This window comes from Argentina anserina, chromosome 2 (genome assembly GCF_933775445.1).
Source record: "Argentina anserina chromosome 2, drPotAnse1.1, whole genome shotgun sequence".
NCBI lineage: Eukaryota > Viridiplantae > Streptophyta > Magnoliopsida > Rosales > Rosaceae > Argentina > Argentina anserina.
Window position 1 is genome coordinate 19,802,958 of NC_065873.1, and position 19,367 is coordinate 19,822,324.

General features: G+C 36.8%; 3 protein-coding genes across 6 annotated transcripts; 1 reads left to right on the top strand and 2 right to left on the bottom strand.

The window, feature by feature from the left end:
* The first annotated feature begins 10,176 nt into the window (after window positions 1–10,176).
* On the top strand, window positions 10,177–12,716 carry LOC126784544 (uncharacterized). 4 transcript variants are annotated; one of them, XM_050510010.1, is made up of 4 exons: window positions 10,177–10,433; window positions 11,120–11,435; window positions 11,671–11,838; window positions 11,969–12,116. In XM_050510010.1, the coding sequence occupies exons 2-4, from the start codon at window positions 11,172–11,174 to the stop codon at window positions 12,107–12,109; spliced, it is 573 nt and encodes a 190-aa protein (XP_050365967.1). In that variant the 5' UTR covers window positions 10,177–10,433; window positions 11,120–11,171; the 3' UTR covers window positions 12,110–12,116. The 4 variants fall into 4 exon arrangements, with proteins under 4 accessions (XP_050365967.1, XP_050365965.1, XP_050365964.1 ...); XM_050510008.1 differs by having other exon boundaries at window positions 10,179–10,433; window positions 11,033–11,435; window positions 11,671–12,716; XM_050510007.1 differs by having other exon boundaries at window positions 10,179–10,433; window positions 11,671–12,716.
* Window positions 12,717–13,096: 380 nt separating this feature from the next.
* On the bottom strand, window positions 13,097–15,421 carry LOC126783460 (guanine nucleotide-binding protein subunit gamma 2). Its single transcript, XM_050508934.1, has 4 exons — window positions 14,946–15,421; window positions 13,691–13,743; window positions 13,556–13,600; window positions 13,097–13,469 (listed from the first exon to the last, which is right to left on the bottom strand). Exons 1-4 carry the CDS (start codon window positions 15,078–15,080, stop codon window positions 13,385–13,387), a joined length of 318 nt encoding a protein of 105 aa, XP_050364891.1. The 5' UTR covers window positions 15,081–15,421; the 3' UTR covers window positions 13,097–13,384.
* Window positions 15,422–16,744: 1,323 nt separating this feature from the next.
* LOC126783561 (ammonium transporter 2 member 5-like) lies at window positions 16,745–18,740 on the bottom strand. Its single transcript, XM_050509044.1, has 3 exons — window positions 18,153–18,740; window positions 17,762–18,047; window positions 16,745–17,421 (listed from the first exon to the last, which is right to left on the bottom strand). Exons 1-3 carry the CDS (start codon window positions 18,738–18,740, stop codon window positions 16,889–16,891), a joined length of 1,407 nt encoding a protein of 468 aa, XP_050365001.1. The 3' UTR covers window positions 16,745–16,888.
* Window positions 18,741–19,367: the final 627 nt, after the last annotated feature.

A 19,367-nucleotide genomic window follows, 5' to 3' on the forward strand; every position in this document is an offset into this window, starting at 1 on the left:
TTGAGATGAATTGCAGGTAGTTCTCACTTCTCAGTCGTATATTTTACCTTTATATTTCTTCTTCTTATTTGTTCTCCTATTTTTTCATACACCACATGCAACCAGATCTGCACAGCGCTTCCCCTCTCTTCCACAATCGCACTTGCTGTCCTTCTTCTTTTCTAATTGCATATATGCAGATTGGTGAAAAGTAATGAAGAGCTCTTTTCTAATCGTCATTGGACTTTAGAGGCCTTAAGTAATAGGTGATCGAATTGTTTCAATCTCGAGCATTATATAGTTTCTAATACATCCACCTGATGTGACATCATATTTTCTATAGATTGATCATGAATCAAACTGGGGCGTAGCTAAGCTTAATTAGGTAATTATCTAAATTTCCCATGCCCAAGTTTTCGTTACACGAATGTGGTAAGATGATACAATTCCGAGCTGGAGTTCTATATATACTGTAATATTACATCCGCCTGATGTGACAATATATAGTCTTTATAAATTGAATCAAAGTGGGTGACTAGCCTTAGCCAATGCTTCTCAATTTCCCATGCCCTAGTTACATGAATATGGTAAGGCAGAAACGACGCACAGTTTCCAAACCTGAGAGCTCCCATGTTCTCTCACCGACCCCCCTCTCCAGCACACATTCCTTAATCCTTACAACCAAAGCCCTCTATATCTTAATGATCTCAAATGCGTCAGAAATATTCACAACTCACTGCATTTTCCACATTTATATGAACAATACGATCAAGCCCTAGATAAGCATCTGGCCTCTTTTCTGCTATGACTAATATCTAATTGTAAGATATTATAATCGATGAGCTAGGGGTTCCTTCTTATTCATATTATAATGCTAATACTCTGATCCCTTCAGTCACCCCATATGGTTTGGCAGAGGAAATGTACAAATTTTAGGTTTCTGCAGAACTGTCTGATTGGAAGAAATGGATTCATGGGAATGCTGAATCAATCATGAAAACTGGTGATGGGATTCTGACGCAGGATGACTTGACTGGAGACTACTGTTGAGGACTTGAAGCTGCTTACCCACATGGACATTTGTTCACGTTATCCATGTATGTCATAGTATGGTCCATTTCTAGCTCCAAGGCTAACTGCATCTCATATCTATCTCCTTTCTTAGATCAGTTTCTTGTATTTTTGCACCCGTAATTGAAGGAGGTGAAAAGTATGACATTTATTCTATACGTTCGAAGTCAGGCCTGATTTTCTTAGCTACGTGAATGATTCTACCTAGTATTTAGACCTCACTATATGAAATGCATGCCCGTGGCAATTTACATCAAACTAAAGAATACTAGCTTGTACTTATGGACTAATCCACCTTCTGATCGATAGAACCAAAATGGCTGCATATATATGATCATGCCCTAAAGAATAATAGTCGGAGTAAAAAAATGAGCTAAGCGCTGAGCGAAGAACGGAACCATCGGGACCAAGATAGGTGAGCACAGAAATCTTGCGAATCAATATTGTTGTCACGAAAGACATGCAAATAAACACTACGCAAGATGATGATCGATCCATCACGAAGTTTATAATGTTGCCATTCAATATTTAACTTTAATTATATAAGAGCACCAATTACAATCTAGTCACTCAATAATTTAGTTTACATGCATGTAATATCGAATCACCAAGATTATAATCTACACGTACATTAATTCAATGATTAATTTTAAATTCTATAGATATGATTTTTAAACGGCGTTACTAAATGTAACTAGTAAATATTTAAGTAGACCCATCAAATTTAAAATATTACAAATTTTCCCACAATACCATTTTTATGAACCCAGGCAAAACACACAAAAAAAAATTTCTCCAGTGTAGGTAATAGGTATATGTTAAAGACATCTAATTGGGGCTTTGGGTATGTATAATTTGGACCAGAATGGGTTTTCCTAGAGCTTCTCTAGCATGGATAATGGAAGTTTCAAAGAAAGATTTTGAGGTGAAGGTAGAAAACGATATCTTATTGTACTCCAAAAAGCAATTGTCCTCCATTGAATATTGTTATTCAATTGTCAGAAAATCAACGACAGAAAGAACCAAGTAATTTCTAGCAGAATTACTATATGAATTAACATATATCTCATAAAGTCAATCAAGTTGAAAAATTGAACATAACAACCTTGTCTTCCACAAATTCAATCGAGAATTTATCATACCCAGACAACCCAGTGATCAAATGAGAACAATTGAATGAACCCAACAAAATTCAAAGGAGAGAGTCGAGAGACTCAATTTTAGTGTGTTTAACAAGTGAATGGTAGTATTGGAAAATTGAAGGTGCAATAGATATTTAATGGGTGCAAAAGGTATGCTGAGTCTACTTAGATATTTGTCGAGTACATTTAACAGTACATTTTTAAAATGAGAATTCAAACTAACTACATAAGATGACGGCAATGTGAGAAAGCATCCCTAGCCAGTTGCGTCGATCTCCTTTAGAGTTTAGATGAATATTATTCTTTTACATTTGTGACTGATAGGATTTCTTAAGTTCGGTATTATGGACTCTCGTGGTTGTCACATTCTAACATTAGATATGATTCAATATCAAAAAAAGTTTTTCAGAAACAAAATAAGGCCGGGGAACATGTTAAGACATGTGAATACAACAAGTATAGTTGGCACATTTGTCAGATAGTAGGAAGGCTTATTGGTTAATGGTTTAATCCTTTATTCTCACTCGTATTATATTCCATTGTTAGTCCTCTCTAGCTAGTCTCATGCAAATTAAGAAACCTAGATTAAAACCTTTGATAAAAAAGAAACCTAGATTAACTGCGAAGCATAATTTCAAAAATATCCAAACGTGAAAGGCATGAAATTCCCAACATGCATGCAGTCCACCTAATATTCATTTCTTTTCACGTTTTAGATCGATCTTTCGATCAGCAATTATAGAAGAATAATTCCGGGGATAAAGCAATGCGCATTTGGATGACGCAATTGTCATGTTTTTCCGTTAGATCTCGCCTCTTAACACTCTGTTATATCATTCATAAACATTCAGATCAAACGTCTACATCGATCGGGCAATTTTGAAACACCCCATATATGTGGATGATTCAACCCTAGATATCCATGATTCAAATATTTAGATAACAATTAGACCAATGAAGATCATAAATCACAAGTTCAATGCCTTATAGCTCATAAATAGTTAATTAGCCATCAGCCTTCTTACCGCCAAATTAGGGGAATCAGAACTGTTAGACCAACTTTAAATTAAACCCATATCTTAGAATTACACCCAACCTATTTATTAGGTTGGATTTTTTTATTTTAAAAAATAATTTAGACTTGAATAAGATAATCTTATATTGGTGGTATTTACTAGATGTGCCACTAACTAAATACAAATACCATAAAACTCAGAAACGACATGTTGCGCATGATTGAAACATCTGCCATTTTTCCAAACCCGACTATGAATAAGTAAACTAAATTCAATATCTAGTCCTTGATTGTAGCACTTGATATTGATTTCATTCTCATATATTAATAATATGCTCAGAGCAACAAAAATCAATATAGAGGGATCTTGAGGTTATGTAATCTCCTCATATGAATCTAAGTAGGGGGTTGTCAATCAGTATCTCCACTTTTATTCATGATATCCGTGATATAAATAGATCACTCATTTGGTGAGTAGCGTTGTTTTGTCGACAACTTCTCCATCTGTTTTATTCCAGTTTGTTTTTCTTTGATCTGCTTGGTGGGTATTAATTTTCCAATTATATGAGTTGTCTGTGTTTGTGGTGTTTTGTTGTTATGTGATTCATGTGCTATAGTCAGTGTTCGAAATATCGGATATATCGCCGATATTTCGAATCTGATACGATAAGGGCATCTAGGTCAAAATTTATCGGTCAACGGCGATATATTAGTTTGACTCGATATTGACCCCGATATATCGGTAAGTTTTTTTCTTATAAAACGACGTCGTTTGATGCAACATTGAAATCAAAATCCGTCGTCGCCATCTCGCCTTCATTATCGACCTTCGAGGTTTCGATCTGGAACTCTGCTTCAGCCTTCATCTAAGAAGAGAAGAAGAACTCGACGAAAAGAAGAAGGAAGCTCGCCTCACCTCACCGTTGGAATCCGATTCCGAGAAGAGAGCCGTCGCCATCGCCATCTCGCCTTCTTCACTTGCGCGGTTTCGTAATAGGCCAACAAGTAAATTTTCTTCATATCGTTCTGGGTTTCAATCACACAATCAATTTGTTTACTTGGGCTTGTTGTTAATTTATGCGGTTGGAACCCCTTAGATGCTTGAGTGTATATTCTGTTGTTTGTGAATTATATCTTTGATTCTTGGATTAGTTGGATATAAGGAACTCGGATGTGTAGGTTGTGTAGCTGAATGTATGATTATTGATTTCTGGTTTATCATCAAGAACCGAAGAACCTATGATTCTAGTTATTTGGACTATGGGGATGTATAAATGGCTTGTGTAGTTGTGTTAGTAGATTGTCGAACCGTGTAGTGTATCACTTTGTAATCTGTAAATTGTAAATGCTCAGAATTAAGCCATTAACAACGAAGCTTGAAAAACAAGGTTGAAAAATTAGAGTACACAGTTCTCTGTCCTTTGGAAAATTAGTATGGCCTCAATTACAGTTCTTTCTTTTCCGTTGTAGGTTGTATACTTGTATGTTGTGTACTTGTATGTTGTGTAGACAGTAGGTTGTATAGGCAGTAGGCAGTAGGCAGTAGGAAGTAGGTAATAGGCAGTAGGTGATGGAGATAAAAGACCTTCAATGGGTTTCCTATATAGAGAGCTACAAAAAGCAAGAAAGGAGATCAAAGAAGTATACAACAATCAAGAGGCAAATTATGCTTCAATCTTAGAGATATGGATTTAAAAGCTCGTGATCGACTTGATGGTTCATTGCACTTGGCGGCTTACTTCTTGAACCCTTATTACTTCTTCAAATATGAAGGCATATGTTTGAATAAGGATGTCATGTATTTGTTGTACCGAGCACTTCTTTCCCGATGATGACCAATCCCAAGAACCCTCATGAACGTTGAGTTGCCTAAGTATAGAAACAAAGAAGGTGTGTTTGGGGAGAAAATTTGGCTAAATTGGGATGCGCCACAAAAGACTTTGATCCGGGTATGTTTTTTTGTTTAAACTCTATGTTATATACTTATATTGTTTAAATTCCAACTTGAATTATATTTTTTGTCTTTCCATTAGAAATATTTTATTTCCATTAGAGCTATATATATATATATATATATAGATGTCCTAAGCTAGTTTCAATTTATTATAGTTGCATGGTGGTACACTTATGGAAATGATGTGCCACATTTACAAAAAATGGCAATAATGATTCTTTCTTTGTCTACAAGCTCATCTGGGTGTGAGAGAAATTGAAGCAGATTTCAAGGTATACACACAAAGAAAAGGAATAGACTAGATGCCACAAGGATGAGCAAGTTGGTGTATGTTCAATTCAATTCCAAGATTATCAACAAAAACCGAAGGAAGAATATAGGAAAATAGGTTTTACTTGCTATAGAACCTAGAGAAGCACAATACTGGCTTGTTGAAAATAATGTTATTGAAGATATGGAAATGCAACAAGAAGCATCCGAAGTGGATAGTGAACTCCGGGAAGTACGGGATCTTTATGAAGATGATTTTGCATCAGAAGATGAAGATGAAGGTAATGGAGATGATGAGCTTGAGTTCGAGTCCGATGATGAGAGAGTTTATGATCAATGTCCATCTCAATCGATTTTTTAGATACCTATATTTATTTTAGTACTATTTGTCTATTTATGTATTTTCATTGTCAAAACATCTAAATATTTTTATTTTCCCAAGTTTATTTAGTACAACCCCGAAATATATTAATATTAACTAAAATGAGCAAATCTGATAATTCAGATATATCCTCGATATATCTTTTTTTCCCTCAATCGATACAACCATGATAACCGATATTTAGACCCTTGACTATATGATATGACTCAAATTTGAGTTATGTTAAATATGCATATGTGTGTCATTGTTGAGTTGAATCTACTATTAAGTGTATTCTACCTGGGAAATTAGTTGTTGTATATGTGTGGTAGATAAAAGTGTGTGAGGGTTGAACATGGAAGGGATGTGGTTTTTCAAGGTAGGGTACTTACTTAATGGTTTTTTTTTCCTATGGAACATGTACGTAACTTTTATTCAGTAGGTTAATTTTGTGGGATGTGTTGATTGTTGCATGTGTAGATTGTTCCTTGCATATATGTTAATTATCATTTCCGCGGAGATAAATCTTATGTTGTATAGGATTCTACCTCTAAGGTAGGAAGTGTGGGTTATATAGGTAGAGAGTGTGGGTACCTCTAAGTTACGTACCTATTACATAGGTAAGTACATATAGTAGGATCCTATGGAATAAGTACGTATCGTCTATTCAATAGGTTAATTTTGTGGGATGTGTAAATTCTTCCTTGCGTATAGGTAAATTATCTTTTCCACATAGGTACATATTCTGTTGTGTATGATCATTCCCCTTAAGTTAGGAAGTGTGAGTTATATAGGTAGAGAGTGTGAGTTCTAACATATCTTGGAAAAAGGGAAAGTAGACAATTAGAAGAAAGAAAAAAAAACACAATTGAATAGGAAAGAATGTAAAACCATCCTGAAAAACATAATTTGATAGCCTTGTAATGAAAAAAAAGGGACAAATTGGCAGTTTTTTAAGGGCAATTTTTTTAATATAAGACTGATTTACCAAATTGAAAATTTAATTTATACAAACATTAATGTTTATAAATATTGCATGTTTTAACTACAAACTTGTAATAATTATGTTTATGGAGATATTTTCCATTTACATCTAAAAGGGTGAAAACGTGAACTCAAATAAATAATTTAAATATATCAATTATAGAAAAAACTTTATAAAGAAGGTTGATATATGTTTTGGGTGTAGATTAAAAAAAGAAAAGGGTGTGGGTTTATATGAAAAAGGGACTTGAATGATGAGTTTATCACTTATTTTCTCGCCAAATTAACATGCTTTTACATATCTACATCAGTGATATCACAAACCTCATATTATTTCATGTCTACTCAATTATATGATCTAGCAAGCGTCAGGCATGTGTAACATCAAATGAAGTATATATAACATAAAATTGATAATTCATAATGAGTAGATACCAAAAGAGAAAAAAAAAACCAAAAAATTTCAATGTGCGTTCTCAAATATATACTAGGGTCGTTCTTTGTACAATTATCTCTATCATCACGTACATTGCATATATAATGAGAATTGAACAAATATATCTAACATGAATTTGTAAATTCTTACATCATATCACTGGCATGGACCAGATCGATATTTCCTGTACGTACCAGGACTATATTGTTCTTTTGTTTTCATTTTGGTCCTAGGATGTGTTATAGGTTCATGCAGACTGAGTACGTATAACATGTGCAATACTTATTCAATTCAAAGTTTCAAACCGTTCATTTGATTCGCCATTTGATATTTTATACAAAATGTTTTATAACTAACTGAATTTGATGACATGCACATTTCTAGTACCATAGAGCTTTATATAGTGTTATTTTCCGTCACAGTCTGAGGTTCTATGTATAGGATAGTTAGCATTAGATTTAGAATATTAATCAAAATGAAAGGAATAATTTTCATTAGAGCTAGCTAGCTAGCTTAATAGCGGGTGGATTTGGTGAATTAGTTAGATATATAGTTAATCGCCATCCTAATTAGGTAGCTACACATCACTAGTCCATGCTAGCTAGTGTCTAGCCAAAGCATATTAGCATTGATCTCCATCATCTTCCCGAGACAATGAATAATTAGGACGGCGATTAGCTATTACTAATCAACCAATAATGGATCCAAAGAGGAGGACAAAGTGAAAGTGACGGTATAAGATAGATTCTTTAATAACGGTCTTTTAGGTCACCGGTCAGCACCGTGCATGCTTTTCCAGAAATCACAAACTGTGATGAAGGTTTGGACTCGGGTCGGGTCACACAGTTGCAGAAGAAGCCACTGGTTCATTTGCTTGGGAATCGTACGTACGTAGCCAATATATGCCTAAAGTAACGAGCTTTTCTCCCATCGATGGATACCTATCCTCCTCTCCCTCGATCAACCTCACATGTCTCTCTCTCTCTCTGCTGTGATATAAAGAAAAGGGGTTGGTTTCATTGAAGGAGGCAAAGAACCTGGTGGCATAGTGATAGGCTGCAAAGAGAATACTTAAGATAATCAAGTATTAAGAGTTCTTCCAGGATGATTAGTTTTTATAATTAGCTCAAACATCTATGCGTTTTCCTATATGTAATGATGATGCCATGTATATATATGGGAATGTGATTTGTGGGAATTCGGACTAAATAATCAAGTGGTATGGGTCTAATCACGTTTAAGCAAATTGGATTTCTTATATCTTGTAGTAGCATACTCTACGTACATTATAGAATTGATGAGTACATCTACATTTCTTTTCATGATCAACGTACTATTCTATTTTATTTGCCTTCTTACTTAATATGCTACTTGCGTAACATCAAGTGTTTAGCCGAAAACAAAGACTAGATCTCCAGATCAACTATTATCCAAGAAATGCCACCCATATATGGAAATGACTAGCAACAATGAAACAATTAATGGCTGCAGTTGGAGGTTATGATGAGTTAGGAATGGCTGGCAATCCATTTCAGTGTGCCGAATTGATTTATGAAGTTGTAAGATTTGTAAAATTGTTAACAAATGCCTGGAGCCCTGAACCACATCTAACTTGGCAAAGAGATAACCGATAACATAGAAACCTTTTAGTTTTTTGATACGATAATTAAAAATACAAAGTTAATGATCATTATAGTACGCAAATTTCACGAGTGCGGTTTGTTCAAATCTTGTTCTTCTGGTTTTTTATTTTCTTAGCTGCAACTTATGAAAGGCCCAAATTATTGGGTCCATATCTCGCAGCAAATGAGTAGCCCAGCAGCCCAAACTCAGATTCAGCCAATTGGGCACAATTATGAAAGACGAGGATGAGAGTAGGGGTGGGCACGGGACGTGATGGGACGGGACGGGGCTCATCCCACGTACCGTCCCACTCTTTTGAATCGGGACGGGATCGGGACGAGACGAGGGTTTTTAAGAATGCATCCCACTCGGGATTAATCCCGGGTGGGACGGGACGGGACGGGATAAATCCCACCTTCCTATGAAGTTAAATAAAAACCTATATTTTTACTTTTTCATAATAAAGTAACATTCAATAATGAAATTTTAACAAAAAAAAATGCATATTATGTTCAAAATATTATAATTTACCATTATTATTTGAGTTGATATAATTTTGGAGTTATTAAGAACATAAATTAGTTTCATTTTGATACAAATATATAAGAATTTTTAAGTTTTCATTAAAGGTGGGACGAGACGGGACGAAGCGGGATAGAAATTATTCGTCCCACGTCCCATCCCACCATTATGAAATGAGACGGGATCGGGACGGGACGAACGTTTTTAGACATCCGTCCCGTCCCTATGAATTTCGGGACGGGATCGGAATTTCCGTTTTTTATGTCCACCCCTAGATGAGAGTTATGAGACAAAAGGAGAATAAGGGGATTAACTATTAAGTACCAACTAATTTCTCTTATAATTATCAAAAAAAAAAAGAAGATTTCTCTTATAACAACTTTTCTCCGAGGGAGAAAATGTTTGAGCCAGACATTGTCCCAGATATACTCTGAACTTTCTCCCAAGAAAGTTCAAATTTTACTCATGTTCATCTGTTTCAAACCTCATTCGAGTTCAATAATTCCAATTCGTCGAGGTTAAACTTCAACAAATAAATTCGAACAATCCGATTTATTACAGCTTACTTCCGGTAGGTTTTCAAGATAATGTTATAAACCTAAATTTTGACCAGCTTACTATTCTCCTTAAATGGTTCGATGTGTAAATCGGGAACTTGTATTTGGGGACGGAAGAATACAAATTCCCACGTGTGCAGTGTAGCAAAGAAGTAACTACCCTCTTCCTCTATGTGGCTTCCATAGTGAGTCTATCCTCATCAATATTTGACGTTATCGTGTGACTGTCACAGCAAATGAGGATGAGGATCGAAAATGGCGAGGAGATTATTAGGCAGAAAGTTTAGGCTGGCAAAATAAAGCACAAGATAATATGGCACCCAATTAAATGGTCCAATTAAACCCCTCATGGAGTATACCTTAATGGCCATTACACCACCAAACTTCTAAAACGGGTTTAAGTTACTCTCAATTTCCTCAGATTGTCAAAAACTACCCCAAATCACCAATCAAATCTCATCCCAGAATTTGGAGTTCAATGGAAGAAAGCACCATTCTGCACACATAAATAAGTCTCAGGTCAGTCTTGTTCTATCATTTGAAGAAAGTTTCATCCTTTGTCTGCCTAATTATACTATTACAGTATGGTTTGGCAATCACAGCTTCATGTAGGGTAAAATCAATTGCGTCATCATTTTCCTCTACCTTCCTCTCTCTTTTCAGCTGGCATAATGTTAACACTTTGATGTTTAGAAAGATTATATACTACGAGTACTATAACCAGTTAGATTTTGTTTGTTGAAAAGGGTTTGGTGTGTGATTGACTTCCGTTATGTACAGATAGGTTTTTTGTCCGTGTTTGGTAATGAATGTTGCTGAAAGTTACAATCTTGAATCCATAGATCTGCGTTTGTAGTTTAAAATTTTACACGATGACATAGATTGTGGAAGTTCTTTCTTCTTGTCAGTTTGTTTGATTTGATGATTATCTGTTTCTCTTTGAAAACAGTAATTTTCCTTATTAAATGGTTGTACTTAGTAGTAAGTTGAATCTCTCTGCTGCCGATCAAAATTGTGTGCTTTATAGTGGAGGAAACCCTTTATATATATATATATATATATATATATATATATATATATATCACAGCACCTTGATCATCTCTGTTGACTTTCTTCAGGTTCAAGCCACAACATGAAGCTGAAAGTAGGCAATTCGGTAGAGGTGTTGAGAAAATAAAATGATCTTTGTATGTCCTGGTTTTCAGGTTAACAATTGCAGTTGATGGCGAGGACTTCATCGTGAGGTACAAGTCACTTATGGACCGCAAAGCGATGGTGGTGGAGAGGGTGTACAGAAAGAACATTAGGCCTCAGCCTCCACAAGCAAAGAAAGGGGAGGGAGGGATTGTTGGTGATATGGTTGAAGTGTTTGATACAAAGTGTTGGAAGGTAGTCAAGGTGGCGAAGAACAATCGAGTAAATATTAGATTTCTTGGATCCATTCAGTCTAAGGAATTTGATGAATGTAACCTGAGGATCAGGCAAGCTTGGGATCAGAACAAGTGGTCAATGACAGAGAAGGTCAAACCCTAAACCTGAACCTGATAGTTGCTGCAATTTTAAATCAGTATGCTTTTTGGCATGAATTCTTACTTCTTGGATAGCTGAGAACCCTCATTTTTTTCAGTAAATGAATAGAATGTATATAATTTCTAGCAATTTAGTTTGTTGCTTGATTTTGCAGTAACTGTGATGCTATGTTTGTGCTATTTCACTAGGCTGGTTTATAGGACTTATCCATTTCTGATGCTTACAGGTTCAAAAGAAAAACAAGATTCGTTATAGATCGAGTGACTCAAAAGGTCAACTAGAGGCAAGTTGTGAAGAACCTTACTCCAAAGAGAGCAAAATCAGCTGCAAGAGAAGAAAATCAAACATTTATGTGGGAGGGCCATCAATGGTTAATCGTTGGTTGTATATACAGGTAGATAAAACATCAACGAACAACTCTAGTACTGATCAGCCAGATCCAAAGATGAAAAAAGTAACAAGCTATGGGATGCATAAATCTTTTGAGTCTACTAAGTACACTGATGATAGTTACCAATGTTCAGTGGCTAGTTGTAGTTTCAACAAGCTTTCGGACAGTCAAAATGAGAGTTCAGCGGAACTTGGAGAAGATGTTGGTGATATTTCCGAGGCAGAGTCATCATTTCCATCTTTGTCTGGGAAAAAACTCTCAGCGCCATTATTAGAGCCTGATTTGCTTGATGCAGACATCCACCAGTTAGAGCTTCAAGCATACAAGTCGACTTTGCAGGTGCTCTATGCTTCAGGTCCCTTGAGTTGGGAGCAGGAATCCCTCCTAACGAATCTTCGTCTGTCCCTTCACATAACAAATGAGGAACATTTGCAGCATTTGAGGCACCTCTTATCTTCTTAGATTCTCTGATGATCTCCACACCAGTCCACAATCTCTGAATCAATTGTATATATATGTAATTTGTTTTAGAAAGATTGGTTTTGTTTTTAGTCTGATGATATGCCTTTGATCAGTACAACCCAAATTCCCATAATTTCTGTTGCCCATTAAAAGTTGAGAAATGGATGAAAAAGGGTCCTGTAGTCTGCCAAGTGTGTGTTTCACAAGTAGAAAGAACATATAAAGTTGGTTGAAACTTGAAAGTTTAACACCTCATCCATATTTGGCACTTTTTTCAGATATGAAGCTGTTTACAAACATCGTTGATCAGGATAAAGACAAGATGTTCGAGCAATTGCTTCAGTTAGCTTTATACATAGTTCATCCTCTCTAAGCATTATTATAGACATGAAAACTTTCACTAAAAATTTCGGGATGGACATAAAATATTCCATCCATTGCTTCAAAGATGAAAAGTATAAACCTGAAACCCATAACGAACTCAAGATTAAAAGTATAAACCACTGCTAACAAAAAGAAACTAATGTACCCTAGTGGAAGTTTATGTGCTTCAAAAAGGTGAAAAACTAAGAGAACACAGCAATTGAGCATAAGTTCAAAGTTTTGAGCACAAGTTATTTCCTCATGTTATCATCAGTCAAGAAATTTCTCAAGATCAGAACATAAATTTTCATGCTCCAATTGACATGTTACTGAAACTCCAAAGTCAGGAACCGTTGGATTAAATGCAAACACTTACCCATCCAACAACTCCTGACTTGAAACTTTCAGCACTTGAGAGGACAATATGGGTCAATAATGTTGAAGCAGTCGGTCAAAAACACTGTGATTAGCTTCTTGACATAGAAATTGTTTCATTTAATTGGAGAAGAGTCAGAACGGCAATTGGGGGCAGTTGATATACAAATTTGATGAGTTTAGAGTTTACATTAATATGGTCAACCTAACGAGGTCAAGCAGCACACCTGGCAATAAACTGTAAAGAAGTAGGAGCAGCATTACAATGACTCTCTAGCAGGTAGGACATTTCTCTTTAGTGTCTCTGGGAACCAAGGGAAGATGTTTTTTCTCGCATCCAACCACAGACTCACAGTATCAAGCAACTGCAACTTTGTGAGTTTTGAGGTCCTTCAAACCATTGATCCCATATTAGATTTATAGGCCCATTTGTTCTGCAATCAAAGATTAGTGCATCAGACACTGAACCAAACCACTTCAGTACAAAGTGAACAGATTGGTTATAGAACTTGGTCCTTACACTGGGAGAAGAGGATCCGGCCTGCCTTCGATGTAGGGTAGCAATCTGAGGGACACCAACAATACAGACCATCAATCATCAATAGTCATGTTAGCAAGGGACGCTCTAACAAAATTGAACATAGCAGCTACTTACTCCGTACATATGGTGGAAACATTTTCTGTTTTCTCAAGCTCTCCCAACTCTTCCTGGAAATCAAAGAAAAAAAAAGTAACAATATATTGCAAATCAGGCAGTCTATAGGATCAGAAAAAAAAAATTCTGAAGTACATCATACACACAGTTAGCATAGTGGTATACTTATGTGCAGGAGATGGCCTTGTGCTGAGTATCAATCCAATTGACCTAATGTTAGTGCCTAGTGCCTACCATAGATGGAGTCCAGTATAGTTCCAAATGGCAAATTTATACTATCAAGTATCGACTATCTAGAAAAGTTATACACACACAGCCAAGAATCCAATGAACAGTTTTATTGAGACTAAAAAATCCCACACAGCATCCATGCATGTTGTAGGACAGTGAGATTAAAACAATTCTAAAAATATATAAACTAGGAACTCTGAAGCTAAGATGTTGATGGCACCTTGTTACTTTGTAAGACCCGTGGGCAAACGATAAAGGACTCTACCACAGAATCACTTGAAGGAATGAATATGAATAAAAATTTAAAACACAAATCTAAATACTGAAATTGTGATCTTCAACAACTGATTTACTAGTCATCGATCAAGTTTGATTCTTTGCAAGGCCGGTTGAGCACACCCTCATCAAGATGGAAGATTAGCAGATGATGCACAGAAGGTTTAACTAGTTAAATCTACTGGATTCCATAAAAATGACTTTGCATATGAATCATCCAATCTGAAAGAGGTCAACTTTCTTTTCATCATGACTATTAACTAGCTCTAATCAACTGAAGAATTTTTCTATATTCAATATGCTTCTTCAGCTCTTTGCTTTCAACAATCAAATATATGAATAGTTTTTCTTTTTCCTCATCTTAAGCAACCAACCATAGCAGGAGAGTGGAAAATCTTAAGGTAATTGACACTCTAAAACCTTGAATCTCACATGTACTCAAATCCATTTTCCAGCTTATGAACAACTTCTCCTTCTCCACCCAAACTCTACTGAACTCAAAAGAAGCATATGTCTTGGAAAGCATATACAACACCCAAAAGAAGAAAAAAGGAACTTTCTTTCCCAGCTATTAGTACCCAAAATGAGAACTTCTTTACTTGCTTTGCAATGAGTGAAAGAATACAGCTTTATTGCAATGTGCAACAAAAAATTGAGGTAAAGGGAATCGGAACCGGAACCTGAAAAAGACAAAACAAAGAACTTGAATATAGAGAAAACCAGAACAAAAGTACAGTAAGAAAGGAACCTGCAAGAATTTGAGTTCTTGTTCCAGTCGGTTGAGCTCGGCAGAAATCCGATGTCTTCCTCTGTTGTCAGTTGAAGTAGCAGCGACAAGCTGTGCCTGTTGTTCGTCCACAGACGACGCCGTATCAGACGCCATTTGTTCTTCTCTTTGCTCAGCTCACAAACTCATCACAACCCCATGTTTCATAGCACCAACCAACAGCATACAGATCCCGTGAGAGAGAGAGAGAGAAAGAGAGAGATAGAGAGAGCAGAGAAAATTGTAGTAGGGGAGCGAATTTTCGCACCGTAAATATATAAAGTTTTAAAATTTTTACCCAAACAACAAAAAACTAGTACCCTCTCAAGTTATTTGAACTGGGTTTCATTCGATAATGGTTGTAAAATTTGGAGACAGGAGGGAGATGCGGCAATGGCTTTGGCTTTAGAAAGTGTGGATCCCTCCTCTGTGTTCCAACTGTGAAAAAGGGCTTGCCTTTCCTGCTCTCTGTCTCCATCTGTTTTACATTGACTCGATGACCTCTTCTAATCTTAGAACTTCCATTCGTAGTTCGGAAGGTTCTAAAAAACGTTACGCGATAAGTAGGAGGATAGTCACCTTCTCTCGCCTAGACGGTTAGGCGGCCTCCTAAACGGCGCCTAAGCGGTTTTAAATTATTAAATATTTATTTATTTTTATACATATATTTAAACTATTTTAATGATTAAAAATATATAATGATGTTAAATATTAATTTTAAAAATACTTAAAATAGTATAAATTCACATAACTTAAGTATAAAGTCCATAAAAATATTTGAAGAAAAGATAAATAGTGAAAGCTGCGACATCTTTTAGTTTTTTTTTAATGTCAAATGATGGTTGACCGCTAGGACTAAATAAAGCCAATTAGACCGCCTATGACTGAATAGGGCCGCCTAAGACCGTCTATGACTGAATAGGGCCGCCTAAGACCGCCTAGAACCGCCTAAGACCACATAGGCGGCCGCCTAATTCACAAAACGCCACAGATGGCCGCCAAGACAGAAAGTGTGGCGGTGGGTGACCTCCTAGCGCCTAGACCGTTTTTTAGAACATTGGTACCTCGTGATTGACAAGTAAATTTCCCAGGAAATTGAACTACTACGGTTTGGACTTTGAAATCAATAGGCTTATAGACTTTGCAAAGAAAAAAAAAAGAAGATATTTCGTCTATAGCGATTGTAGAATTTTTAAGAACAAAATATGGTTGCAAATTGCTCGGGAAACGGATATCTTATGAGTACGAAATTTCATTGATGTTGATTTACAATTTTTCTACACGTAATTGCTGCAACACATGTCTCTTTTTAATTACGTCCCCTCATAATAACAAAGGAGACATCGTGATTTATATCGATTTAATTTAGAAAATATCATTTTAACTAACTTGTATGTCAAGAAACATTTGTATTTTCGATCTTATATGAGGCTAGTGCCATGTGCGGACACTCTTGAGTTAAGTTGCAGCTTGAGGCTTTTAGGGATCCATGTCTTAAATAGAGCAAACAATTCAGCAACGTTTTGTTAAAAACAAGGCCATTTCAGTTCACACTTCACAGAAAATTCGAATATCTCCAATTGAGGTTTCAGATCGAATGCAAGGAGGAGATGCCAATATTGGTGATCACCGTTGATAGATTGACTTGTTCGATCGGTAGTTTAAACGATAAGCTTAGCAAAATACGTATCATATTCTTTATCTACTGTAAAGAGTTAATTATGATACGTTAAGTAGTTTTATTTACCATCTCCATGAAGACGAGAATATTACAAGATAGCAAACTACCGCATAGGTCATCGACTATATATTGATACATCTCCAGTGGAGATACACACTTGGATGCTTTTGTTGTTTTATTTGATTGTATTAGCTTCCCATATAGTGCGTAACCGAAATCAGTTAATGAGTTTCACCACACAGCGTTAGGGTTTACTTGACACCCCAAAGTCCTCCACGTCATAAACTGAGTTGTGCTTAGAACCATCAAACTTTTCTCCATCTCCCCACAATGCATAAGCCTCCTCCCCATGAACTGCGTCATCTCCTATTTTCAAGTCGTCTTCTGTCATCCTGAGCGGAACGATGACCCTTAACAACAAGCAGATTAAGCTTGTTATCACAACATTTACGACAACCACAAACAGAATTCCGAGCAGTTGAACTCCCATTTGCTTCATCCCTGCCTTAATTCGGCCGTCTTTGAAGCCATAGGCAAGGCCAATGTAGTGTTCCCAGGTGGGAACTAGATAGAAAAGACGACATAACTTGGGATTGGAAAAGAAACCGGTAAGGATACCGCCTAGACTTCCGGCCACTGCGTGGGTGTGGAACACGGCCATCGTGTCATCGACATGCTTTAGGAGCTTGATTTGCTTGTGGAGAATCATCATTGTGTACCAGGGGATGCTTCCAGACATCATTCCCATCAAGATTGCTGCCCAACCTTGCACCACTCCTGTTAAACATTATGCACGTAATCGATCAGTTTTTTAGTTCTCAAGTGTTACAAAAACGAAAGTGCAATTTTGGGTCAAGTTTCCCTAAGACACTGTCTTCTATATCATTTTTAGTTTAGTAAATCCCAAAGGTTTAAAGTTTCTAATGTTGCCACTGTTCCTTCCTCTTCTACGTGTTGCCGTGGAGAAGACCATATTCTTAGAGATACAGTGACTAGTATAACTCTGAAATTAAACTTAAACGCAGTATAGGTACCTTACCAAGTACCGGCTAGGAGTCCAAGACCATGATTTGGTCATTTCTAGTTTAACAAGAGAGTTATAAAATCATAATCTTACCAGCAGCAGGAGTGATGCAAACTAAGCCAGTGATCATACCCTGTGTGGCTCCAATCACAGAGGGTTTCCCAAAGAAAATAATGTCAAGGACGAGCCAAGTTAGCAAGCTAGTAGCAGTGCATACGTGGGTGTTGAGGACGGCCAAAGATGCGTCCATGCTCACATTGTAGGGATCCCCACCGTTGAATCCAGTCCATCCCATCCAAAGTAATCCAGCTCCGGCCAGCATAAGCAAGATGTTGTTTGGAGGGAATCTCTCCTTATCAACAGTTGCTCTAGGTCCAACCTATAAACTCATATAAAATCAAATTCAGAAAGAACTAGACGCTTAGGTGCTTAGTAATGTAATGTTATTAGATTGTAAATTTAAGTCGTGATCTGTATTACATACCCAATAAGCCGCAGTGAAACCAGCAACTCCGGAAGAGAGGTGAATGACATAACCTCCGGAGTAATCTATAAGGCCCATCTTTGCCAACCATCCAGCCGGATTCCAAATACTATAAGCAGTTATCGGATACGAAAATGTCACCCAAAGTGGCACAAATAACATCCATGCATGGAAATTCATCCTTCCCAACAACGCCCCAGCAATCAGAATCAACGTGATAGCCGCGAACACGAACTGAAAATAAATCATGGTTGCGTTCGGCAATTTCCCGCCAAATGCTTGTGTAAATAGATACTTCTCATCCATGGACACGTTCGGCCGTCCGAGGAAAGTGAAGAGTTCGGTGCCGAATGACATACGGTAGCCCCAACCTACCCAACAGACCAGAACGGCTGCAAAGGCATACAAGGCCATGAAGGCCGAGTTGACAGCCCACTTCTTCTTGACTATGCTTCCATACAAGATTATGAGGCCGGGCACACTCTGCATCCCTACAAGCGTGGCAGCCGTGAGCTGCCACGCATTGTCGGCCTTGCTAAACCATTCGGGGCTAGCCTCGTCGAACTGAAGACCTTGGGGGAGCTCCATCTTTGGTTGGATTACGTGATTGAAGTGAGGTAAGAAATGGTTGGATTTATATAGTTTGTTGATCTCATCTAGCTACTTTCTTGAACCTTTGGAGGTGCTTCTGCAGCTGTAATTTATCTGGATCATCTTGATTCTTAGTGGTTTTGACGTGACTGATGGATTTGAGAAGAATAACATGAGCCGTCAAGTGAAGTAAGTGACTGATATGTCCATGGTGTGTGTGAACTTTTGTAGGCGTTGATGGTTAAGATTGTAATCTGAGGAGAGGATGTCCACAACATTTGGTGTATGATTCTCATCGGCGGAGAATCCAAAGGTGTCTACAAGTTCTAGCACAGAAACTCCCGCCGAAATACCATATTTTTCAATGCTTGATGCATTGGAGGGAACACTTATTATATATTAAAGAAATTAAACTACTAGATTGATGATTATTAGTATATTCTTGAATCTTACAGTTTTTGTAAGGGAGCTGATCAATTGGCTTGCTAAGTATAATGCATGTAGAATTACAATCCAAGCTCTATTAACTTAATCACAAAGGGAAACAAAAGAGGACTACGAGCAATATATCAAGTGATGCAACAAGAAGTATTATCGGAGAAACAGAAGAGGGTTTTTTTTTCG

What these genes read in the sequence shown, in the direction of transcription:
- LOC126784544 (XM_050510008.1), top strand. Translation starts at nt 11,172, where the DNA reads ATGGACCGCAAAGCGATGGTGGTGGAGAGGGTGTACAGAAAGAACATT. An exon ending in AGTGGTCAATGACAGAGAAG is followed by an intron (nt 11,436 to 11,670) that starts GTCAAACCCTAA and finishes TGATGCTTACAG; the next exon opens with GTTCAAAAGAAAAACAAGAT.
- LOC126783460 (XM_050508934.1), bottom strand. Translation starts at nt 15,080, where the DNA reads ATGGCGTCTGATACGGCGTCGTCTGTGGACGAACAACAGGCACAGCTT. An exon ending in AAGAACTCAAATTCTTGCAG is followed by an intron (nt 13,744 to 14,945) that starts GTTCCTTTCTTA and finishes TTTGATTTCCAG; the next exon opens with GAAGAGTTGGGAGAGCTTGA. An exon ending in GTTTCCACCATATGTACGGA is followed by an intron (nt 13,601 to 13,690) that starts GTAAGTAGCTGC and finishes GGTGTCCCTCAG; the next exon opens with ATTGCTACCCTACATCGAAG.
- LOC126783561 (XM_050509044.1), bottom strand. Translation starts at nt 18,740, where the DNA reads ATGGAGCTCCCCCAAGGTCTTCAGTTCGACGAGGCTAGCCCCGAATGG. An exon ending in GTTTCACTGCGGCTTATTGG is followed by an intron (nt 18,048 to 18,152) that starts GTATGTAATACA and finishes ATGAGTTTATAG; the next exon opens with GTTGGACCTAGAGCAACTGT. An exon ending in TTGCATCACTCCTGCTGCTG is followed by an intron (nt 17,422 to 17,761) that starts GTAAGATTATGA and finishes AATGTTTAACAG; the next exon opens with GAGTGGTGCAAGGTTGGGCA.